Consider the following 26,640-nt stretch of genomic DNA (forward strand, 5'->3'; position numbering starts at 1 on the left):
CACCCTTTCCGTGAAAGACCTGACTTCGGGACCTTTGAAGTTCAACCTTGTTGTAAATGAAAAATGTTGCAGAGTGGTACGGGTAGAGTTGTTGCCTACAGTGCCAGAGACCCGGGTTCGATCCTGACTCTGGGTGTTGTCTGTTTGTACCTTCTTCCTGTGATCGTGTTGGTTTTCTCTGGGTGCTCTGGTTTCTTCCCACACTCCAAAGACGTGTGGATTTGTAGGTTAATTGGCTTGGTAAAATGAATAATTGTTCCTAGTGTGTTGGATAGTGCTAGTGCATGGGTTGATTGCTGGTCAGCGTGGACTTGGTGGGCCAAAGAGCCTATTTCCACACTGTATCTTTAAGCTTAACTAAGCCAAACTGTTTATGCTGTTCACACATTGAACACAAGGCCTGTTGGGCAAAGTGTTGATCGGAAGAACGGTCTCGACCCGAAACATCACAATAATACAATACAATATATCTTTATTGTCATTGTACAGGGGTACAACGAGATTGGGAATGCGCCTCCCATACGATGCAATAAATGAATTAGCTCATCAGTATTAATTTAAATTTAAACAACCCAATAAAACATTGTAACAGTTTTAAAACAGAATAAAGTGCAAGTAGATCTGTGCCGGTTCACTGTGCGATGTGACCATCCGGCTCAGCAGGACCGGTTCATAGCAGCTATGGCCCTGGGGATGAAGCTGTTCCTGAGTCTGGAGGTGCGGGCGTAGAAGGCCTTGTATCGTCTGCCCGATGGTAGAAGTTCAAACGGACTGTTGCAGGGGTGCGAAGAGTCTTTGTGGATTCCTTTTCTCCAGAGATGCTGCCTGACCCGCGAAGTTACTCCAGCATTTACTGTAGTGTCTTTTAGGTCGAAGTGCAACGTCGGGTTACATTTAACAGCCAGTTGTAATTTCCATTTCAGATCCGCTCTGTGGTGGATTAGTGCAAGGCCCGAACGGCACAATAGAGAGCCCTGGATTTCCTTATGGTTACCCCAATTACGCCAACTGCACCTGGATTATCATCACGGGAGAACGGAACCGGATCCAGTTGGTATTCCAGATCTTCGCTTTGGAAGAAGACTTTGACATTTTATCCATCTACGATGGCCAACTGCAGCAGGGCAACCTTAAACTGAGGTAAGGTGCCACTTCTTTGTTAAATGATCCAATGTTCCCCCAATGACTCCTGCTCTGCATTACAGTACAATATATCTTTATTATCATTGTACAGGGGTACAACAAGATTGGGAATGCGCCTTCCATACAATGCAATAAATTAATTAGCTAATCAGTGTTAATTTAAACAACCCAATGAAACAAATTAGAAACAGTTTTAAAACAAAATAAAGTGCAAGTAGATCTGTGCTGGTTCACTGTGCGATGTGACCATCCGACTCAGCAGGACCGGTTCATAGCAGCTATGGCCCTGGGGATGAAGCTGTTCCTGAGTCTGGAGGTGCGGGCGTAGAAGGCCTTGTATCGTCTGCCCGATGGTAGAAGTTCGAACAGACGATTGCAGGGGTGTGAGGAGTCTTTGTGAATGCTGGTGGCTTTTCTGAGGCATCGTGTGTTGTAGATGCCATCCAAGGCTGGTAGCTGTGTTCTGATGGACTTCTGAGCTCTATGGACTACCCGCTGTTAGTTGGTGGACGTACTCTATATATCACACTTGGTGTGAGCTGATGTGAACGTCTTTGGTATTGCAAGTTTTGAAACCTCAGTCCGTTCTGATTTTGTGGAAAATAAGTACTGTTTTCAAAGTTTTTAACTGTTTTAAGGATTTGCTGAATGCTTCGCGCTGCTATTTGAATTTTCTATTGTGTTATCTCGCTCCTCATATTAATAATGTTGCTGATCAGGTTCCTCTCGTTTTGGTCGAGGGGATACCTGGATGTTTCTTTTTTTCTGTTGGGTCTGTTTCTTTGCTGACCGAAGAAAAATTAACGGAGGGTTTTACTTCGACCTCTCAGCCTCTATTCCTCTGTTGCCATGCAGAGTAGCTCTGTTTTCTCAGTGGTAAATAGCTCCCTGCATTAAGAGCACACTAAAGATCAGGCCAAGAGAGTGGCTGTGGAGAGGATTAGCAAGGGTGACAAGGTTACATGGAGAAGACAGGAGAATGGGGTTCAGAGGGGAAAGTAGATCGTCCTACATCGTATGGTGGAGCAAACTCGATGGGCTGAATGGCCTAATTCTGCTCCCATGACTTGGTCTTGTGGTCTAGTGCACTTAAAGCTCAAACCCAAGTTCTGATATTCCATAGTGTTTAATCACATACAAATATTGGACAATAATGCTTGCTTTACAACTCATTAGTTGTTTATTTTATAGTTTACTGTCAGTCTTGGCAGACAAAGTAAAAATCTGCATTTTTGTGTATCAACATTGTACTTGTTAAATAAAAAACCCTTCTACCAGCTATTTTGTCAAAGGTGTGATAAATGAGTTTTTTTAAAACTTGAATATAGTTTCAGTAAGTGAAAGAAAGTAAATCTGCTTAAAGACGTGTTGCTGTATATGTGTCGTTGGTACAGGTCCACCACTGATTTTCCAGCAATTGGTGAACCAGTGCCTCCTTTAATCCGGTCAAATTACAAAAATTAAGTGCACTTCAAATCCCCCCCCCCCAAAGAAGACCCCACAAAAATGTGCGCCTTGGCTGGGTGAGGTGGCCGATCTGGACCTCATCGGGACTTCCGTGGCCGATCGGTGGGTCAAATCTGCCCCCTGCGGCCGGGGCTCTGGAACTCCAGCTTGACCGCAGCCAGCAGGCCCATTCCCATTGCCATTTTCCGCGGCCGAATTTGCAGGCCGGAATCACAGCCCCTCCAATGCCGTGACCTCTGTTGGTCTGGCAAAATGGATAATACGGCAAGAGCAAGTTCTTTAGTTAGAGGGTGGCGAATCTGTGGGGTTTGCAGCAGAAGGCTGTGGAGGCCAACTCAATTGATATTTTTAAGGCAGAGATAGATAGATTCTTGATTAGTACGGGTGTCGGAGAATGGGGCGAGGAGGGCAAAATAGATCAGCCATGGTTGAATGGCCTAATTCTACTCCTATCCCTTATGACTCTGGAACCAAGGGTGCTGGAAAATTGGAGGTGAACCTATAGTAATATTGACCAGTTGAAACAATGACAGATTCTCTCTTGAGAAAGGATTTAAAAGATGTTTGGACAGAATAATGGAAGGAAACGTTTGGAGAGATATGGGCCAAATACACGCAAATGGGACCAGCTTGGATGGGTATCTTGGTCATCATGGATGGGTTGGGCTGAAGTGCCTGTTCCTGTGTTGTCTGTCTCCATGACGTAATGCATCTACGTTTCATTAAGGTGGTCATTAAAATCTTCACTATGGAGTACTTTGCAAATTACTTGTATTCTTTCTGGTTTATTGTGATTCTCCCAGGAATTGTAATAAATTCCCCATTGAAAGAATATCGGTCTATGTTGGCCTTCTAATGACTGCAGTACAGCTTTAGCAGGTGTGGCATTGCCTTGAGTTACGAGGGCTAACGATTGTATCCTCATGTTTTAATTACATTACCGACTTTATTAATCCTTTTGTAACCAAGTTTAGATTTAGTGATACAGAGCGGAAACAGGCCCTTCGGCCCATCGGGTCCGCGCAGCCCAGCGATCCCCGCACATTAACACTATCCTACACACATTAGGGACAATTTTTACATTTGCCCAGCCAATTAACCAACATACTGGTACGTCTTTGAAGTGTGGGAGGAAACCGAAGATCTCAGAGGAAACCCACGCAGGTCATGGGGAGAACGTACAGACAGCGCCCGTAGTCGGGATCGAACCTGAATCTCCGGCGCTGCATTCGCTGTAAGGCAGCAACTCTACCGCTGTGCCACCGTGCCGCCCACAAGTTGCTTGGTCCCATCTGTTATGACAGAAATTATTCCAACATGGTGGTGGGAGGAAGGGACCTGAACATAGACACTTTTCTCCAAAGATGTTGGCTGACCCTAACTCTGAGTTACTCCAGCATTTTGTGTCTACCTTTGGAAGGAAACTGAACTTGGATCCAGAATTTATATTTTGTGCAAACCTGTAACTGCCAGGTAATACTGGAAATACTCATAAATATGAGAACAGTTGCAGAGGCAGAAACCAGAATTAATGTTTCAGATACCAATTTTGGCAGCATAGTGACACAGCGGTAGAGTTGCTGCCTTACTTCATCAGTGTTCAATCCTGACTACTGGTACTGTCTGTCCTGAGTTTGCACATTCTCTCTCGGACTGCATTTTCTCTGGGTGGTTGCTTGCACTCTCCAAAGACTTGCAGATTTATAGGTTAATTTGGCTGCAGTAAAGTGATAAATTGGTTCTATTTTGTAGGATTGCTGGACGGTGGGCTGAAGGGCCTGTCTCTCCACCTGATCTCTAAACTAAACATCTGTTGATAAGTAGAAATATTAGCCATCAAAGCCCCAGAGTAGGAAAGACGCTAATGTGTGAATGGGAGCTCCACCGGAATGGAGAACAGGTTTTGGCCCCGTTTTAGCTTTTTGTTCATAATCCTCATATTATACTTTACATTCGACTTTAGAGATACAGTGTGGAAACTGCCCTTCAGCCCACTGAGTGCTCCGACCAGCGATCACTCCATACACAAGCACTATGTTGCACACCAGGGACAATTTACATAAGATTCAAGATTCAAGATTCAAGATAGCTTTATTTGTCATCCAAATTGGACGAAATTCAGTCACCCACAGTCCAACAATAAAAACATTAAATAGGCATTAAAATTACACAACCCCAAAAACACACAAAAAAAGAAACATCCATCAAAGAAACATCCATCACAGTGAGTCTCCTCCAGTCCTCTCCTCACTGTGATGGAAGGCCACAATGTATTTCCCTTCTCCTGCCGTCTTCTCCCGCAGTCAGGTTGTTGTGGTTGCAGGCCGCGCTGGACGGTCCGCAGCGGGCCGAGCCTAAGGCGAGTCGCAGCCGCTCCTGCAGCCTCCGAAGGCGGCCGGCTCCGCCGATGATAAGTCCGATCCGGGGCGGGCGAACACGCTGCTGCTGTTGCTGCACGTCGGGGTGGTCGTGGCTCCCGACATTGAAGCCCCCGCCCAGCAGAGAAACATCCCGTGGCATATTTTAGGCCGCGCCAGACGGTGAAATGTCCGCGACCCAAGCCCCGCGACCCGGGGCGGGCGAACACGCTGCCGCTGCTGGAGCTCCCGATGTCGGCATCCACGCGGCCCGAGCCTAAGGCGAGTCACAGCCGCTCCCGCAGCCTCCGAGGACGGCCGGCTCCGCTGATGGTTAGTCCGATCTGCGGACTCTGTGAACCAGAGCCCTGGAGGCCGCCAGCTCCAGGAGTTGGGCCGATGGTAGGCCGCAGCAGGAACGGAGACAACACCAGTTAACCTACAAACCTGCATTCCTTTGGAGTGTGGGAGGAAACTGGAGCACCCAGGAAAACCTTCAAAGTCACAAGGAGAACATACGAACTCCATACAGGCAGCACCCGTAGTCGGGATCGAACCCGGGTCTCTGGTGCTGTAAGGCAGCAACTCCACTGCTGCACCACCGTGCCATCCTGCAGTTACACACATGTGTTTCAGAAGAAATCTTAGTTTTCCCTCTGGTGTATTGGTTTGGAGCGCTCCAGAAAGGGAAGGATCATCTGATGTGTGGGTGTCTATTTGTATTATCGGGGAAGCAGCCAACATATTCAAGGAGCTTTTTCACCCCAGTCATTCCCTCTCCCATCGGGCAGAAGTCGCAGAAGCTTGAGCACATGCCACCAAATTCAGGAACAGACTCTTTGTTGCTGATATCAAATTACCAAATAGTTGTTCCATTAGGGCAGTACAGAGGTGCAGCGGTAGAGTTGTTGCCTTGCAGCTCCATTGACCCGGGTTTGATCCTGACCACAGGTGCTGTCTGGACAGAGTTTGTACGTTCTCTCTGTGACCGCGTGGGTTTTCTCGGGGTGCTCTGGTTTCCTCCCATATTCCAAGGGTTTGTAGGTTAATTGTCATCTTTAAGATGTCCTGAGTGTGTCGGATAGAGCTAGTGCACGGGTGAATATGGGTCCTGACCCAAAACGTCGCCATCTTTTTTTCTTTATAGATGCTACCTGACCCTCTGAGTTGCTCCAGCACATTGTGTCTATCTTTGGTATAAACCAACATCTGCAGTTATTTGTCTTTACATAATGTAAGGGTGATTGTTGGTTAGTGCAGACCCGGTGGGCCAAAGGGCCCGTTTCCATGCTGTATCTGTAAACTAAAGTTCAATCCAATCTTTGTAAAAAAAAAAAGTTAACTGTTAATGATTGATTAGTGTCTTTAATTTGTCATCTAAATCCTTTTTTCAATAATTTGTCCCACTCAAATGTTAAGCACACAGACTTGTAATGACCTGTCTGATGACTTGCTACTTTTTAACCACCAATGCCACATTAACAAGTTTCCAGTCCTCTGGCACCGTGCCTACAGTCACAGAAGATTAAAAAAGAATGATGATCAGTGTCATTGTTTCTATTACCATGTTGGGAAGCAATTTGTCTAAACATAGTGATTTATTTTCCTTGATGAACATTCAGCCGGATATTTTCTCTCGCTAACGTTTGCATAGCATCCTAGAGATTCAGCTCGGAAACCTTTGGATCTAATGCTTTTTTTTTCTCCCTCCTCTTGGCCCAAACCAGTAACTAAGCCCAAAATATTATTTCAGGCTTTTATTTATTTGGAGTATTGCATGCAGTTCTGGTTACCCCATTACAAAGATGTGGAGGCTTTGGAGAGGGTTCAGAGGAGGTTTGCCAGAATGTTGCCTGGATTAGAAGGTTCCAACTGCAGGGAGAGGTTAGATTGACTTGGATTATTTTCTCTGGAACATCGGAGGTTGAGAGGAAACCTCATAGAAGTGTATTATTATTATTATGAGGAGAGGAGACAGTTGGAACATGAGAAGACATAGGTATAAGGTGAGAGGGGGAAAGTTCAAAGGACATGTGTGGGGCAAGTTGTTGTTTTTTGACACTGGGTCGTAGGGGCCTGCAACGCATTACCAGGCCGGTGGTGGAGGCAGATACGATAGTGGCATGCAAGATGCTTTTGGATAGAGCATGGAAGTGCAGGGAATAGAGGGATATGGATCATGTACAGGCAGATGAGACCAGTTGAACTTGGTATCGTGTTCAGCACAAACATTGTGGGCCGAAGGGCCTGTTCCTGTGCTGCACTGATTGGTGAGGTTTCATTGGGACTGAAGAAAGTTGAAAATCGGGCATGTGTTCATTTGCAGAGCGGGAAGAGACATTGAGAACAGAGGAAATGTTTATGATGTGACGGAGACCAAGGGAATTAAAGACAGTCGTGATACAAGGACTGGCTGAAGAAGGGTGCTGAAGACTTGCTAACTGATCTGGATGGTGGTTAAAAAACGAATGATGACGGAAGGAAGAAAAGTATTTTCATTGGAAATGTAAAATAAAAATAGGGTATGTTGGATATTCAGGTGTGCAGCAGACCTCATTGCAAGTTGATGACCTTTTTTCTTCATATCCAACATGTTTTTATACAGGATGGATAGGGAAGGTCTGGAGGGTTATGGGCAAAACATGGGTAGGTGAGACGAGTGTAGATGGGGCATCTTGGTCGGCATGGGGAGGTTGGGCCGAAGGGCCTGTTTCCATGTTGTATGACTCTACGACTGTGGCTGATTTTAGTTTAGTTTACAGCTTGGACAGTGTTCGAGCACTGTCCAAGTCTCTCGATGGTATCTACACCCCATAATGTTCAAAATGTCAGTTGGAGGGACCACACCACCAACGCCCAGCTCTGTGGGGAGATTGTACCCCTGACCGAGAAGGTCGGGTCGAGAAGGATGAGGCTCGCTGGTCACTGCCACCTCCACACGGAAATACCAGCAAACAAAGTTGTGCTGTGGGAACCCGCCCATGGAAGACCAAACAAGACGATGCTGAAGACGTTGATGGAAGATACCTATGTAGAGACAAAAGAGGAGCTTGCCAGCTGTATGGAGGACAGAGATGTGTGGTGCGTCCATCACAGTGCCCGTCGGAAACCAGCACCATTGCGTCGCTAATGTTTAAACGATTTTAATTAAAAAAATTATTTTAAAATTATTTTTTTATAATTACAGCATGGAAACTGGTCCTTTTAGCCCACTGAGTCCATGCTGACCAACAATCACCCCGTGCACTAGTTCTATCCTACACACTAGGGACAATTTATAGATGCCAGTTAACCTACAAACCTGCATGATTTTGGAATGTGGGAGGAAACCAGAGCACCCGGAGAAAACCCACGTGATCACGTGGGGAAAACGTACAAATTCTGTTCAGACAGCACCCATAGTCAGGATTGAACCCGGGTCTCTGGCGCTGTAAGGCAGCAACTCTCACTGTGCCTCCTGAAATTGTTGAGTATGTTGATGCTCCATGGGCTGTAATATGCTGTGCTGGAAGTTAAAATGCCGTGACCAAGCTTGGCTTGGGCCTTGTTGCAACAGTGTAAATGCTAAAGGCAGAGGTATCAATGGGGACGGTCAGCAAATTAAAGCAGTAGTTGTCTGGGAGTTCGGAGAATGGACAAACGTGTAGCGCAAAGCATCTGCATTTGGTTTCCCCTGAACAGAGGAGAACATACTGTGCTCCAAATATGTTTCAAATCTTGATCTGTTCATAACTTGGTGTGGGGATATTGGGATGGTGGTCGGTTACATGGGATCAGGGACTTTAATATGCAATGGAAATCGGATGGTCATTCTTTACTGAAATGTTTTTGGTTTTTTTGCCTTTGGTGGAAACTTTAAATTATAAGTTCATCAGTTTCTCAGCAAAATCAGATCATTTGATCATCAAGTCTACTCTACCATGGCTGATCTATCTTTCCCTCTCGACACCATTCTCCTGCAGTTTCCCCATAATGCATGACACCCTAACTAATCAAGAATCGGTCAATCTCCACCTTAGAAAATATCTATCGACTTGCGCTCCACAGCTGTCTGTGGCAATGAATTCCACAGCTTCACCACCCTCTGACTACAGAAATCCCTCCATCTCCTTTCTTTATTCTGAGGCTTTGGCCTCTGGTCCTAGACTCTGCCACTTGTGGAAACACCCTCTCCACATTCATTATATCCACGCCTTTTGCTATTCAGTAAGTCTCAATGATGTTCCCCCACCCCCCCTCCCGCATCCTTCTGAACTCCAGTGAGTACAGGCCCAGTGCTATCAAATGCTTGTCATGTGGCAAAAAAAATACTCTAAGCACCTTATCAAGCCTCTGCATTATATCTCTATAGTCCTCTTGAAATAAATGTGAGCATTGCATTTGCCTTCTTTGCCGAGTCGACTTGCAAATTAAATGTTCTTGTATCTTGCAATCATTGAAAAGCATGCTTAACAGAAACGCCATGAATGCATCTTTTTTTTTTCTCCAAAAGCACTGCCAGTTACACTGTTCAAAAAAACAATAAATAGACTTTGAAGCCATAACAGTGAATAAAAATGAGCCGAAGGAAGATAAATGGCCGTTCAGAAAGACAAATGCAGTTCCATCAGGCAGAAGCAGAGCAGCATCCTTGATGTTGTTATGACTGAAAGAAGAAACGAAGTTCAGAGACACAATTCGGCAAAACATTATCACATCGAGGGCCTCTGGTGCGGAGATTTTGTGCGTCTTGTTACACCAAGTTTGAAAGCAGGGAGCTCCATCCGACACGCAGAAAGGAAAAGCAGACGAGGTTTCGGTAAAGCTATTAGCAGGTCATAAAAATACTGAGGTGAGAGTTGAGCAAAATTAACACCACCTTGATGGTTGTAATTGTAGTTGGTTTACAGTGCATTTACTTGGCACTGGACTCCTCTGTGAATTCTATTACTCTAATGGAATTGGCCTTGCGGAGCATAGCTGAGCAATGTGGTAATGATTTCTTCAAGAGGTATTGAATGGCCCATCAGTCTTTAAACTAAGTGGCTTGAGAAAGTATAGGACAAGTACTTTCCACAATCAGTTTAATTTGTCATTGTTATGGACTCGGAAAGATATCTTTTTCCGACCCTTAAACCTGGATCATCTTGGTTATTTAAAGCCTGCCAGCCATTTTTTTAACACTAAAATATCAATGGCACAGCAGTAGAGTTGCTGCCTCACAGCGCCAGAGACCTGTATTTGATCCTGACGATGGTGCTGTCTGTAAGGAGTTTGTACGTTCTCCCGAAGGTATTTATTCACAAAATGCTGGAGTAACTCAGCAGGTCAGGCAGCATCTCGGGAGAGAAGGAATGGGTGACGTTTCGGGTCGAGACCCTTCTTCAGACTGATGTCGGGGGCGGGACAAAGGAAGGATATAGGTGGAGACAGGAAGATAGAGGGAGATCTGGGAAGGGGGAGGGGAAGAGAGGGACAGAGGAACTATCTAAAGTTGGAGAAGTCGATGTTCATACCACTGGGCTGCAAGCTGCCCAGGCGAAATATGAGGTGCTGCTCCTCCAATTTCCGGTGGGCCTCACTATGGCACTGGAGGAGGCCCATGACAGAAAGGTCAGACTGGGAGGGGGAGTTAAAGTGCTCGGCCACCGGGAGATCAGATTGGTTAACGCGGACTGAGCGCAGGTGTTCAGCGAAGCGATCGCTGAGCCGGCGTTTGGTTTCGCCGATGTAAATAAGTTGACATCTGGAGCAGCGGATGCAATAGATGAGGTTGGAGGAGGTGCAGGTGAACCTCTGTCTCACCTGGAAAGACTGTTTGGGTCCTTGGATGGAGTTGAGGGGGGAGGTAAAGGGACAGGTGTTGCATCTCGTGCGGTTGCAGGGGAAAGGATGGAGTTGAGGGGGGAGGTAAAGGGACAGGTGTTGCATCTCGTGCGGTTGCAGGGGAAAGTTGATGGAGTTCTCCCGTGTGCACTGTAAGGAGTTTGTACGTTCTCCCCGTGACCTGCGTGGGTTTTCTCCGAGATCTTCGGTTTCCTCCCACACTCCAAAGACGTACAGGTATGTAGGTTAATTGGCTGGGTAAAATGTAAAAATTGTCCCTAGTGGGTGTAGGATAGTGTTGATGTACGGGGATCACTGGGCGGCACGGACTTGGTGGGCCGAAAAGGCCTGTTTCCGGCTGTATATATATGATATGATATGATATGACCACATGGGTTTTCTCCGGGTGCTCGGGTTTTCTCCCACATTCAAGGCGTACAGGTTTGTACGTTAATTGACTTCTGTAAATTAACCTGCAAACTTGCACGTCTTTGTAATATTTCCCAGATCCTTTGGTGTTATGTTTTTTGCATGTGTAATTATTACATCTACTTAATTTAATGTGAGTGGAAACGTGGGGTGAGCAGAAGGAAGGCCATTGATGAAGCCAGATCCTGTGGGGTTCACCTGAGGAGGGCTCTTCAAGATCTCTTCAAGGCGTTGACAGAGATGGTTGTGTGGGCATTCATGGGGAGGAGAAGCTGCATCTCCCATCTCCACTGAATATCAAAGGCAGTTGCAAACCAGCAGGGGCTGCTTACAGAACAGGCCTATAATGCTGAACAGCATGCTCTGGAAAGCAGCCATGAAACTGCCTGCAAAATCAGGATCACAGGTCATTAATTAATCAGCAAAAGGGTTTGAAGCCTACCGCTGCACTGCCTCTCCCAGTTTTAAAATCGGAGTGCTCGGATGAGCAAAGATGTGTTTGCAAACTCGTTCTGAATTCTCTCTAGCTCTGCAGCTCCAACACGCTGGAGTTAGAATGGGTAAGCAGGGTGGTGGGAGTATGGAACAAGCTGCCAGAGGAGGTAGTCGAGGCTGGGACTATCCCAATGTTTAAGAAACATTTAGACAGTTACATGGATAGGACAGGTTTGGAGGGATGTGGACCAAGCGCAGGCAAGTGGGACATGTTGGCCAGTGTGGGCAAGTTGGGCCGAAGGACCTGTTTCCACATTGTATCTATAACTCTATGATTCTCTAACTCTGAGACCGTCGGATTTGCACATCACTGCTGGGAACCAACCTGCCGTGCCTAGAGAGGCCAGGGCTTTCTCCAAAGACAATTGCACCAACGATTGTTGCAGCAAAGTTAGGGTCTATCTACACTTCGCGCTGCCGCGGCAAGGCCACCAGCATAACCGTGAGCCCATGAAATGAAGTGAATATCTACAGTCTGAAGAAGGGTCTCGACCCGAAACGTCACCCAATCCTTCTCTCCTGAGATGCTGCCTGACCTGCTGAGTTACTCCAGCATTTTGTGAATAAATATCTACGTGGAAAAGATCACTGCAGCATCCACAGTGCATCTGATTGGAGAAGATTCCCAGACTTTTGCTGTCATACTTCACGCTGCCTCGGCAAGGCTACCAGCATCACCAAGGACCAGTCTCACCCCGGTCACTCCCTCTTCTCCCCTCGGGCAAGCGGTACAGAGTGTGAAAACACACACCTCCAGATTCAGGGACAGTTTCTTCGCAGCTGTTATCGAACCATACAACCACAACTGGAGAGCTGTCCTGAACTACTATCTACCTCATTGATAAACTTGGACTATCTTTGATCGGACCTTGCTGGCTTTAACTTGCACCAAACGTTATTCCCTTAGCATGTATTCACAGGAAAGTCAGTCTTTCCGCTGACTGGTTAGTACACAACAAAAGCTTTTTGGTGTATTCGATACATGTGACAATAAATAAATAAATAATCTCAACTAAACTAAAGCTGTTGTTGGGCAACTGAACCATCCCCTCGCCAACTAGAGAGTAGTCCTAACCTCCCATCTACCTCATTGGAGACCCTCGAGTATCTTTAATCTGACTTGACTGGGCTTTGTCTTGCACTAAATATTATTTCCTGTATCTGTACACTGTGGCTGGATTATTGTAATCATGTGTAGTCTTTCTGCTGACTGCATCACATGCAACAAAAAAGCTTTGCACTGCACCTCAGTGCATGTGACAATAATAAACTAAACTGAAAAAAACATGCCAACAGAGACTGCTGCAAAGAGCCTTGGTGCAGAGAACCAAGAGTTTGTTCAGAGGTTAATAAAGGCTTCTCCGGCGACACCTTTAGCAGCGCGAGATCTTTGTTTAATGTTGGCTCTGGGTTCGGCCAGTATCTGGTGAAAACCCTCAGAGCAGATTACCTCAAACTCACTTTGATTCTTCTTGTCATGCTGTTTGTGTTTTTTGGACCTGTTGTTTTCCAGCTTATGCTTGTCAATTGTGCCTCTATTTAAGAAGGTCTGCAAGGAAAAGCTGGGGAACCATAGACGCGAGCCTGTTCTATGGTTGGAGAGTATTCTAAGATATATATGCATTTGGATAGACAGGAGAGGATTTGCGATAGCATGAAGAGTCTCGACCTGAAATGTCACCCATTCCTTCTTTCCTGAGATGCTGCCTGACCTGCTGAGTTACTCCAGCATTTTGTGATACTATGTTTTCTATGTGGGATATTGTGTCTTACAAATCTAATTGAGTATTTTCAAGTAACCAAGAAGGTTGAGGGCCAAGCCATTGATGTGGCCTACGTGGACTTCAGCAAGTCCACATAAGGTAAAATTCCACATTGTTGGCTGCTCTGGAAGATTAGGTCAGATGGGATCCAGAGAGAACTACTAGACTGGAAAGAGAAATTGGCTTCCTGGAAGGAAGTGGAACGTGATAGTGGAAGGTTGTTTATCGATCTGGAGGCCTGTGACTAGTGGGGTGCCTCGGGGATTGGTGCTGGGTCCATTATATCAGTGATTTGGATGAGAATGTACAAGACATGATTAGTAGGTTTGCAGATCACAGTAAATGGATGGTATTGTAGATGGTTATCAAATTACAGCAGCATCTTGATCAGTTGGGTGAGTGGGCTGAGGTATAGTTAATGGATTTTAATGCACATAAATGTAAGATGTTGCATTTTGGAAAGTTGTACCAGGGCAGGATCTTCACAGTGAATGGTTCGGGCCCTGGGAAGTGTTGCAGAGCAGAGGGATCTCGGAGTGTGGGTACATAGTTCCTTTAAAGCAGTATCACAACTAGATGGGGTAGTTGAGAAGGCTTTTGGCACATTGGTCTTCAAATCTGGATATTGAGTATAGAAGTTGGGACATCATGTGACTGTTGTGCAAGATGTTGGTGAGTCCACATTTGGTCTATGGTATTTGTTTCTGGTCACCATGTGAGAGGAAAGAAGTTAAGTTGGAAAGAGTGCAAAGAAGATTTACGAAGCTTTGCCAGGACTGGAGGGCCTGAGCAAAAGGGACAGGCTGGGCAGTCTAGAACATTATTACTTGGACCACAGGAGGATGAGGGGTGATCTTGAGGTGTACCTGCCTTCTGGTTCTTGATGTAAAAGACTCACTGCATCGACAGTGCACAGTGTGGATGCAGTCTTTTACTTCAAGAAGAAGAGGACGTAGGTTTAAGGTGAGATGAGAGGGGAAGGATTTCATGGGAACCCGAGGGGCAATCTTTTCATACAGAGGGTGGTGGGTATATAAGAATGAACTGCCAGAGGAGGTAATTGAGGCCGGTACTAAAACAACATGTAGAAGATGTTTGGACAGTCACAAGGCCAGGGAAGGTTTAGAGGGATACTAGACCAAGTGGACCTGTTGGGCCCAAACCTCTCCTGCATTGGTCCCTCCCCCTCTCCCCCCCCCCTCTGATCTGCTGAGGGACTCCAGCACTTTTTGTCCTCTTGCATATTAACCAGCTTCTGAAATTCTTTGTTTCTACTAAAAACTGATATTTTTAGGTTGAATGCAATGATCTGCCCATGTTGCCAGAGTTTGATTATTTGGATGTCTCCAGAGAGGGAGAGAAAAAAAGATGTCTCTGCATGAGGTTTCCTACAATTTAGGCGTTAGATTTTAGAGATATTTTGTGGAAACCGGTCCTTCGACCTACCAAGTCTACGCCAACCAGCAATCTCCCTGTGCACTAGCACCAACCTCCACAGTTGGGACAATTTATTTTGCCAAAGCCAATTAATCTACAAAGTACATGTCTTTGGATGCGGGAGGAAACCAGAGCTTACCCACGGGGAGAACATACAAACTCTGCACAGACAGCACCCGTAGTTGGGATTGAACCCGGGACTCTGGCTCCAAGGCAGCAGCTGTACTGCTGTGCCGCCGTGCCGCCCTCAAATGGAAGATATAATCTTTTTGATATCCATCTGGGAATTGTACACCGCATGTATGAAATGTGCTCTATTGTTATAAATGGAAGAATTAGAAGTAATGCACATTAATCGGAGTAATCAACTACCATTCATTTCACAGATTTAAAATGTGTTGAATGATGAACTGCAGCTGTTGGAAATTAAATTAACGGTGAAAACTCATCCCTAAAACCACGCTGCCACGACCATTGAAGACAGACTTTATTTTTGCCAAATAGTCTTTTGAATCGATAATTTGACTCAAAATATGGCTGAAAATAAGGGTGAGACAGTGGCACAGCGGTCGATTTGCTATCTCGCAGCGCCAGAGACTCTGGTTTGATCCTGACTACGGGTGCTGTCTGTACGGAGTTTGTACATTCTCCCCATGACCTGCGTGGGTTTTCCCCGTGAGCTCCGGTTTCCTCCCACACTCCAAAGACACTACAAACTACGGGTCTGTGGTTTAATTAGCTTGATGAAATTGCAAATTGTCCCAATTGTGTGCAGGGCAGTGTTAGTGTGCGGTGATCGCTGGACTCGGTGGGCTGAAGGGCCTATGTCAGCACTGTATCTCTGAAGTAAACATAGCTAAACTGGACGGAAGTTTTCAGACTTGTACTCTTGCCACCCATAATCATGCCGCTTTTATTCATTTTGTCTTTCCTCCTTTCTACTTCATGGCCTTTCCACCAGGGAGATATGAACCTGTTTTCTTTCCCATGATCCCACTCTGTTCCATGACTTCCATGAATCCAGTCTGTGGGGCTGCATGGTGGTGCAGCTGGTAGAGCGGCTGCCTGAAAGCGCCAGAGGCATTGCTTCAATCTGACCCCGAATGCTGTCTGTGCGGAGTTTGCACGTTCTCCCTGTGTATATGTGGGTTTCCTCCAGGTGCTATGGTTTTGCATCCGTTCTGTGTTGGTGTGCAGTGGATACAGATACAGGATAACACAGAACTAATGTGATTATTTCAACGCTTCTTCCCGATCCTGTACTGGTGTTGGGCTGCCTCCACTGTTGGAGTGAGGACACATACCCTTTTCCTCGTCCTTTTCTTCTTCACTTTTAACTTCAAGTTTTTAATGGACCTTGCGTGTTGCGACTGTTGACAGACCAATTTCCCTCTAGGGATGAATGGTCTCGTATCAAACAATTGAGGAACAGCACCACATAGTGGGCAGTTTACAATCCTGTGGTACGAAAGTGAATTTCTCTAATTTCAAGTAACCCCTGCATTCCCTCTCTTCCCCCCCCCTCCCCCACCCCAATCATCCTACCAGTTCCACTGTTCACATCCTTGTTATCACCTATTCCCCAGCCAACAATGGACCATTGTGGGCTCCGCCCTTCCTTGGTCATCTGTTGCGGGCCCTGATTTGTTCTGGCCTTTTCTTGCCTCCATTTCCCTCTGCTCTGCTTTCACTCTGTAGAAGGGTCCTGACCTGAAACGTCACCCATCCTTTCTCTCCAGAGATGATTGATGCCTGACGAACTGAGTTACTCCAGCATTGTGTGTCCAACATCGGTATAAATCAACATCTGCCTTTCCTTTCTGCACATTGACTGAAGGGATTCTGATTTATTTTCCTTCCGCCCTGTGCCTCTGGGTACCCACCCTGGGCTTTATTTATCTGAAACATGTACTGATCAGTCATATCTGAAGCGTGCAACTTGCAAGGTTCTGCCCCACAGCTAATTCAACAGTTAATTGTCTCATTTTTGTGACGGGCTCACAATAAATGGCATAGAACCTTGGTTATCCTTCCGCACTATGGAGAAAGGGGAAAACACTAATTTTGTAGGTGGAGGAAGGAACTGCAGATATAATAATAATAATAATATTCATTTATTGTCATTGCAACGAGTACAACGAAATTAAAAAATAGTCAATCCTGACGGTGCGTACAAACATATATGCAATAAATGCAAAAACAAATAAATACATAAATACAATTATATTAAGTACAAGATTTTTTAACGGTGTTGCCTAGTGCAAAGGTAGTGTTCAGTTCTCGTATGGCCCTGGGGTAAAAACTGTTCTTAAGTCTGTTTGTTCGGGATTTGATCGACCTGAAACGTCGACCAGAGGGCAGATGAACAAACAGACGGTGGCCGGGCTGGGATGGATCTTTTATTATTTTGCCTGCTCTACTGAGGCAGCGTAGGCTGAACAGGTGCTCCAGGGAGGGCAGTGAGCAGCCGATGATCTTCTGGGCCGTCGTGATGACCCTCTGAAGGGCCTTCCTGTCCTTTTCTGAGCAGCTGGCATACCATGTGGTTATACAGTATGCCAGCACACTCTCGATGGAGCAGCGATAGAAGGACAACATGAGCTTCTCCTGCAGGTTGGTTTTCCTGAGGATCCTCAGAAAGTGGAGTCTCTGCTGTGCCTTCTTTACTGTGGTGATGGTGTTGGTAGACCAGGTAAGATCCTCTGCGATGTGCGTACCCAGGAACCTGAAAGCGGGTACCCTTTCCACACAGACCCCATTGATGCAGAGTGGGTCGTATTCTACACTGGTTTTTCTAAAGTCAATTATAAGTTCCTTTGTTTTGGAGGAGTTCAGGACCAGATTGTTCACTGAACACCATGCTGCCAGCCTTTGGATTTCATCCCTATAGGCTGTCTCATCTCCTCCTGGGACGAGTCCAACCACAGTCGTGTCATCTGCGAACTTGATGATGGTGTTGGTGGGATGGGTGGGGGCGCAGTCGTGAGTGTAGAGGGAGTAAAGGATGGGGCTCAACACACAGCCCTGTGGTGAGCCGGTGCTCAGTGTAATGGTGGAGGAGAGGTGAGGGCCTATTTTGACGGTCTGGGGGCGGTTGGTCTGGAAGTCCTTGATCCATTGGCAGATGGTTTGGGAAAATCCAAGGTCGGAAAGTTTGGTGACCAGTCTGCTCGGGATGACCGTGTTAAAGGCAGAGCTGAAGTCGAGGAAGAGCATCCTCACATAGCTCCCCTGGTGTTCAAGGTGGGTCAGTGCAGTGTGAAGAGCAGTGTCGATGGCATCCCCTGTAGACCTATTTGCTCTGTAGGCAAACTGGTGTGGGTCGAAGGTGGGTGGGAGGCTGGCTTTGATGTGCTGCAGGACCAGTCTCTCGAAGCACTTTGTGATGACCGGTGTGAGTGCTACCGGACGGTAGTCGTTAAGGCTGCTGATGACAGACTTTTCGGCAGTGGGATGATTGTGGCGGACTTCAGGCAGGGAGGGATGGTGGATTTTAAAAGGGACAGGTTGAAGATTTTTGTGAAGACCTCAGATAATTGGTCTGCACATTCCCTCAGCACTCTGCCCGTCACACCATCGGGGCCTGCAGCTTTCCTGGGATTCACTGCTCTGAGCACGCGCTTAACATCATACTCCTGCACAATGAAGGTGTTGCTGTCAGGTGCTGGAGAGGGTGTTATGTCTGCCACTGTAGCTTTCACCTCGAAACGAGCAAAGAAACAGTTAAGTTCCTCTGCCAGCGAGGCGTCGCCGTCGGCAGTCGTGCGGTTGCTGGTCTTGTAGTTGGTGATGTGCTGGATACCTTGCCATACCCGCCGTGGGTCATTGTTGGTAAAGTGGTCCTCAATCTTCCTCTTGTAGGACGCTTTGGCATCCTTGATGCCTCTTTTCAGGTTGGTTCTAGCAGCACTGTATAGAGCTCTATCACTAGACCTGAAGGCGGTGTTACGGTCCTTGAGGAGAGACCTGACATCCTTTGTCATCCAGGGTTTCTGATTGGGATACAACCGGATGCGTTTGTCGACGGTGACATTGTCAACACAGTTTTGGATGTAGCAAAGTACAGTTGATGTGTACTCCTCCAAGTCCTGATCCTCAAAAATATCCCAGTTGGTCCTTTCGAAGCAATCCTGCAGCTGCGAGGAAGCTTCTTCAGGCCATGTCTTAACAGTCTTTATGGTGACTGGAGCTTTCCTCCTGAGTGGGGTGTATGCTGGAGTTAGGAATATGGACAGGTGATCTGACTGCCCCAGGTGTGGTAGTGGTGCTGACCTGAAACCCTTCTTAATATTTGAATAAACCTTGTCTAGTGTGTTTTTCCCCCTGGTAGCACATCTTATGTGTTGTTCAAGTTTCGGGAGAACTGACTTTAGGTCTGCATGATTGAAGTCCCCGGCTATGATGTGGGCTGCTTCTGGATATGTGCTCTGTTGTGAGTTTATTGCACCGAGCAGGTAGCCTAAAGCTGTGCTAGCGTTAGCATTCGGTGGGATGTAGACTGCTGTTACTATAACCCCTGTAAATTCGCGAGGAAGGTAAAAAGGCCTGCATTTAACTGTTAGGGACTCCAGATCAGGAGAACAGTGGCTATCTATGATTTGGATGTTAGTGCACCAGTTGTTGTGCACGTAAATGCATAATCCCCCCCCCCCTTGCTCTTACCGGAGTCGATGTTTCTGTCCCAACGAAACGCTGTACGCCCGGCTAGCTCAATGGCTCCGTCTGGGATAAGTGGATGAAGCCATGTCTCTGTTACTAAGAGAATGCAACAGTCCTCCACGAGTTTGTTTGCTGATATCTGTAGTTTTAGTTCGTCCATTTTGTTGATGATGGATCTGGCGTTGGTGAGAAACATGCTGGGTAGCGGTGGTTTGTGTGGCTGTCTCTTTAGCTTGGCAAGTATACCGGACCGGCATCCTCGCTTTTGCTTCCTGTTTCTCCTCCGCCTGCGACGCCTGTTCGCGCCGACAACTATCCACGGAGCGCCCGGTGTCCTGGCTATCTCTTCCGGTATATTTCGCGGGTGTGGAAATTCGCGCACAAGGTCCCGATTGCACTGGAATCCTATGATCAGAAGATCCTTTCGGTTGTAGGTAGGATTTGCCTGGTTTGCATGACTAAAATTGACTAACAGACATAACACAGATAACACACATAAAACGCACCGAAAGGGAGAGCTGTGAGCCGCTGCGTCCGTGCGCGCCGCCATCTTGATGCTGGTTTGCACCGAAGATACTGGAGTAAGTAACTCAACGGGACAGGCGGCATCTCTGGATAGAGTCGGGAGAGGGGATAAAGAGATGCCAGTTCAAGGAAAATGTAGAATAGATCATTGTTAGCAAGGGAAGGTGACATCGAAGCATACAGAAATAAAATTGAATCAGGAGGACGGTCAGACTGGTCAGAGGGGGGGAGGGATGGAGAGAGGCAGAAAGCACAGGGTACTTTGCAGATGGTGTGAAGTGATGAATTGATTGAAAGATACAGCATGGAAAGGGGCCATTCAAAAGTAGGACAACTAGCAAGGGGGTGGGGGAGGAGGAAGGGAATGCAGGGTGACTTGAAGTTGTCGAGATCAAATTTGTACCACTGGATTGCAAGCTGCTCAAGCGAAATATGAGGTGCTGTTCCTCAATGGTTAAACTCAGCAGTTTATATAAAAAAAATACAATTGAGAAGAAAATGGAATTGAGGTAAAGTGTACAATAGAAAATCTTAATGAGACAAAACTAGTGATGAACTATAACAAAGGAAACTGATTGCTTCTGCCTTCAATCTATAATTAAGTTATGCAACTGTTCTTCATAACATTTATCACTTATCCCACAGAGAAATAATTCCCAAAATGATGTCTGGCATGGGGTTAATGCATTTATTCTTTAAGTAAAATGCATTTTGGATATTGGATGGTGCAACATGGATTAACACTCGAGTGATAAATATGGAATCCAACATTAGAGCGGGTAAAGAAAGGTATCGCTTTGTGCCGCTGAGTTACTCCAGCATTTTGTGTTGAATTCCGATGCCAGTTCAATAGACAATAGGTGCAGGAGGAGGCCATTCGGCCCTTCGAGCCAGCACCACCATTCAATGTGATCATGGCTGATCATTCTCAATCAGTGCCCCATTCCTGCCTTCTCCCCATACCCCCTGACTTCTCTATCCTTAAGAGCTCTATCTAGCTCTCTCTTGAATGCATTCAGAGAATTGGCCTCCACTGCCTTCTGAGGCAGAGAATTTCACAGATTTACAACTCTGACTGAAAAAGATTTTCCTCATCTCCATCCTAAATGGCCTACCCCTTATTCTTAAACTGTGGCCCCTGGTTCTGGACTCCCCCAACATTGGGAACATGTTTCCTGCCTCTAACGTGTCCAACCCCTTAATAATCTTGTGTTTCGATAAGATCCCCTCTCATCCTTCTAAATTGCAGCGTATACAAGCCTAGTCGCTCCAGTCTTTCAACATGTGACAGTCCTGCCGTTCTGGGAATAAACCTAGTAAACCTACGCTGCACGCCCTCTATAGCAAGAATATAATTCCTCACTTTTTTTCCCAATTTGTAAATATGTAGTTTGACTATGAAGACATCTCTAGGAAATTTCCCTGAACTAGCCAGGAGCCCAGTGTTCATTTCTCCTCGCCACAGTGAGATGGACGACATGGTCTGTGTTTTCTGGATAAATATCCAGTGTTTTCATCCGATTGATCTGCACTTGCTGATTATTGGCCCCTGATTGTATCGCTGTTGCAGTGAGATACAGCATTGAGATAGCCCTTTGGTCCACATCAACCACCCTTTTGCACTTAACCCTACATCAATCCCATTTCATTCCCTCCATTATCCCATCAACTCTCCCCGGATTCTATCATTCTGCTTGAGAGAAGTTGCCTGTCCTGCGTTACCCCAGCACTTTTTTTGTAAACTAGCATGGACAGTTCCTTTGAATCTACGTCTTGAGTGGGTGAAAGACAAATCAATAAAAATGAAACGCTCAGTAATGACAGGATACAATGCAAAGGAACATGTGTTTACAGATCAGTGTATGTAACGGGATGAGTGAGATAAAGTTTAGAAGTCGTACAAGGGGCTTTGAGAGGGCAGGCCACTCAGGCTATACATGCATAAAATACATGTTTGGACTTTGGAGACACAGTGTGGAGATGGTCGCGATCAACCTGGGTCTCTGGCGCTGTGAGGCAGCAACTCTACCACTGTTCCCCCCTGTTAGGTTTGACTTTGGTTTTGTGCAGCAATATCTTCTGTAACTACAGCCTCCAATGGTGACAAACTTGTTTAGTTCAGCCTCAGTGCGGAAACGGGCCCTTCGGCCCACTGAGTCTGCACCGACCAGCGAACCCCGCACGTTAATATGATCTACACCAGGGACAATTTGTACATTGAAACTATGCCAATAAACCTACAAACCTGTACGTCTTTAGAGCGTGGGAGGAAACCAAAGTTCTCGGAGAAAACCCAGGCGGGTCACAGGGTAAAACTTACAAACTCCGTACAGACAGCACCCGTAGTCGGGATCGATCCTGGGTCTCTGGTGCTATGAGGCAGCAACTCTGCCGCTGTGCCACTATGCCGCCCTGTCAGCTGGAATCGGCTGATTCGACAACTGTGTTCTGAATGCAGAGTTTAATTTACACGCCTGGCTTTGTCACCGATGTGAACTCATTCTGTAACTTAGAAGTGCGATGGGTGGAAGCTTTAATCTTCAGTGAAGTGATGCGCAGTGTTCCGTGCAACCATAAATTCCAGCTCCTTAACTCCTTTCAAACGAATGGGTAGGTCAAGCTGTTGACCTGCAGCAAGAGTAAGTGTCTTTTGCTACATCGTGCCTCACATTACATCGATTTTTGTTTTGCGTGTCTCGGTTTGGTGTTTTTGTGACATCTATGTAACTCCATTTTATGATGGAATTCAGGCAAAAAGAATAGTCATTGGCTGATCATCAACCATAATGTTACTGTCATACAGTGTCGAAACAGACCCTTCAGCCCAACTTGCCCACACTGGCCAACATGTCCCAGCTACACTCGTCCCACCTGCCTGCATTTAGACGATAGGTGCAGGTGTAGGCCATTCGGCCCTTTGAGCCAGCATCGCCATTCAATGTGATCATGGCTGGTCACTCACAATCAGTACCCCGTTCCTTCCTTCTCCCCATACCCCCTGACTCCGCTATCATTAAGAGCTCTATCTAACTCTCTCTTGGAAGCGTCCAGAGAATTGGGCTCCACTGCCTTCTGAGGCAGAGAATTCCACAGATTTGCAACTCATTGAGTGAAAACGTTTTTCCTCATCTCCGTTCTAAATGGCCTACCCCTTATTCTTAAACTGTGGCCCCTTGTTCTGGCCCATATCCCTCCAAACTTATCCCATCCATGTACCTGTCTAACTGTTTCTTAAATGTTGTGATAGACCCTGCGTCAGCTATGACAGCTCACTCCATTCACCTACCACCCTTTGTGTGAAAAAGTTACCCCACGGATTCCTATTAAATCTTTTCACCTTAAACCCATGTCCTCAATTTCCCCTATTCTGGGCAAGAGACTGTGCAGCAACCCGATCTATTCCTCTCATTGTACTTGTACAAGAACATATAAAATCGTGTGTGAGTACCTTCAATGTTAGATAGTTTGTTCAAATGAAGAGCAGTCCAGGTTATCATTTTTTTTCGTTTCCACGAAGGAGGACATTTTTAAGAAGGCAGTCAACCATGAGCAAGAAACTAAGTGCTGGAGGAACTCTGCAGGTTAGGCCGTGTCTGTGGAGGGAATGAGCAGACATTAAGATACATTTGGGCAGATATATGGATAGTTTAGTTATTATTATTGTTTTCAGTCACGTGTACAGAGGTATAGTGGAAAGTGTTTTTTGTTTTTTGTTTGTACTCTCCCACTATTGGAAACATTCTCTCCACATCCATCTTGTGAGGGAAAGACAGATGAGCCATGATTGAATGGTGAAGTGGACTTGATGGGCCTACTGGCTTAATTCTGCTCTGATAATTTATGAACTTTTTTTAGTTTAGTTTAGAGATATAGCACAGACAGAAACGGATCCTTTCGGCCTACCGGGTCCGCGCCGGCCAGTGATCCCTGCACATTAACACTATCCCACGCACACTGGGGGGCAATTTTATTTTTACATTTACCAAGCCAATTAAACTACATACCTATACGTCTTTGGAGTGTGGGAGGAAACTGAAGATCTCGGAACTGTGGCATCGTACAAACTCCGTACAGACTCCGTACAGACAGCACCCTTAGTCGGGATCAAACCCGGGTCTCCGGCGCTACATTCACTGTAAGGCAGTAACTCTACCGCTATGCTAGTACCCGTAGTTGGGAGCAAACCCGGGTCTCCGGCGCTACATTTCCTGTAAGGCAGCAACTCTACCGCTGTGCCACCCATTTGGGACACTATTTTAAAGAACAACAAAGTTGCCAGCAGAATCCCACCATGACTGGTGAAATTGCATAGTGATTGGGCAGAAGTAACTAAATAACTGAAATGATTTGTGTCCATCGACCTGGTATTTCTGAAAGAGACACTGGACTCAAAACCACCACTCTGGTGGAAGGATGAAAGCTCGGCTTTGTGTTGCAAATGGTGTTTACTTTAGTTTAGAGACACTGTGTGCAAATGGGGCCTTCGGCTCACCAACCCCATGCTGACTAGCGATCACCCTTGCACCAGTTCTATCCTATGCATTGGGGACAATTTACAGAAGCCAATTAACCTACAAACCTGGACATCTTTTGGAATACGAAAAGAAACCGGAGCACCAGAAGAAATCAAAGGGAGAGCGTACTAACTCCCCACAGACAGCACCATAAGCAGGATCGAACCCAGGTCTCGGGTGCTGTAAGGCAGCAACTCTACTGCTGTGCCACCGTGCCACCCACTGTTGCTCCTGTGTGAAGTTCTGTTGGCCCAGTTATAAGAGGGATCTTATTGCCCTTTGAGTGGAGATGGGCATGAGAAATGAAGATAATTCAGGGGCCCACGAAACAAAGAACTACAGATGAAGGTTTACAAAAAAAGACAACGTGCTGGAGTAACTCAGTGGGTCAGGCAACATCCATGGAGAACATGGATAGGTGACCCATCTTGACCTGAAATGTCACAGAATTGGGTCATTTTCTCCAGAGATACTCCCTGACCTGTTGAATTCGTCCCACACTTTAAGCAAGTGGAAAGACTACATGATTACATTCAAGCTGTGCACAGTGGACAGATACAGGAGAAAGGGAATATTGATTATTGCAACATAAAGTATAGTTAAATCAATCAAAGATGGTCTAAGGGTCTCCAATGAAGTGGATGGGAGGTCAGGACTGCTCTCTAGTTGGTGATAGGATGGCTCAGTTGCCTGATAACAGCTGGGAAGGAACTGTCCTTGAATCTGCATGTATGCGTTTTCACACTTCTGTACCACTTGCCTGATTGGAGACTGGGATGAGACTGGTCCTTGATTATGCTGCTGGCCTTTCCAAGTCGGTGTGGTGTTTGTGAGCAAAAGTATGGGAATCTTCTCTAATCGGAGGGTGCTGCAGTGATCTTCTCCACGTTTGAAGATATTAATATCATGGGCTTATGGATCTTCCCTGAGCTGAGATAGCTTCAGTTTGATGTTGTGGAAACATTTTTAACATAAATTTTCCCATTATAAAAATCCCAGTCTTAACGCCCCCACACTGATTGATATCAGCTTATAAAAAATGAATTCATTTCATGATTGAGACCAATAAACTTTATTTCTACTGTGCTCAGAGCTCATTTTGAAATAATTGCAAATTAACATGTTGACGGTGCTGATAATATTTACCTCTGTTATTTACTTTAGTCTTTGGAGATTTTGCACGAAAACAGGCCTTTCGGCCTTCAGAGTCCACACCGACCAGCAATTGCCCGGACGCTAGCACTATGCCACAAACTAAGGACCATTTACAGAAGTCAATCTTTGGAGTGTGGGAGGAAACCAGAGTACCTGGAGAAAACCCATGTGGTCCCAGGGAGAACGTACAAACTTCGTACAGACTGCACCTGTCGTCAGGATCTTACTTGGGTCTCTTGCGCTGAGGCAGAAACTATACCGCTGGGCCACCATCCCACTTTATTGAATGACTCCCGAGGCTCCACACTAAAACGAAAGCCAAAAATCAATTCAAAATAACATGACTGTTGAATTACTGTTACAACACACGTATGTGCTACAACACAGGATAAACGCTCAACCAACATGCAACCAACATGCCATTTCATATTTACTTCACGGTAGTGCAACGGTAGACTTGCTGCCTTACAGCACCAGAAACCCGGGTTCGATCCTAAATACAGCTGCTTGTTTGTACGTTCTCTGTGTGGGTTTTCTCCAGGTGCTCCAGGTTCCTCCCACACTCCAGACGTGCAGGTTTGTCGGTCAATTGGCTTGGTAAAATTGTAATTTGTCCCCAGTGTGTGTAGGATAGTGTTAGGGTGTGTGGATCGCTGGTCAGTGCGGACTCGGTGGGCTGAATGGCCGGTTTCCGTGCTGTATCTCTAAACTAAACAGCAGTGCACACAAAGACGATGGATGCCTTGTTATACAACGGCAAGCTGTGTTTTACTTCATTAACTATTCAAGATTCTGGAAGCTGTCAAAATCAATGTGATCGACGCAAAAAAGCTGGAGTAATTCAGCAGGTCAGGCAGCATCTCTGGAGAAAAAGAAATGGGTAAGTTTTTG

General features: G+C 46.1%; 1 protein-coding gene across 1 annotated transcript in view; it reads left to right on the plus strand.

Moving 5' to 3' along the window:
• The window catches only part of LOC144593406 (CUB and sushi domain-containing protein 1-like), a 1,892,487-nt gene that overhangs the window by 299,572 nt on the left and 1,566,275 nt on the right, over positions 1 to 26,640 (plus strand). The window contains exon 2 of the mRNA XM_078398909.1: positions 924 to 1,140. Coding sequence (XP_078255035.1) covers positions 924 to 1,140 — 217 coding nt within the window. The remainder of the gene's footprint in view (positions 1 to 923; positions 1,141 to 26,640) is intronic.

Source organism: Rhinoraja longicauda, chromosome 5 (genome assembly GCF_053455715.1).
Source record: "Rhinoraja longicauda isolate Sanriku21f chromosome 5, sRhiLon1.1, whole genome shotgun sequence".
NCBI lineage: Eukaryota > Metazoa > Chordata > Chondrichthyes > Rajiformes > Arhynchobatidae > Rhinoraja > Rhinoraja longicauda.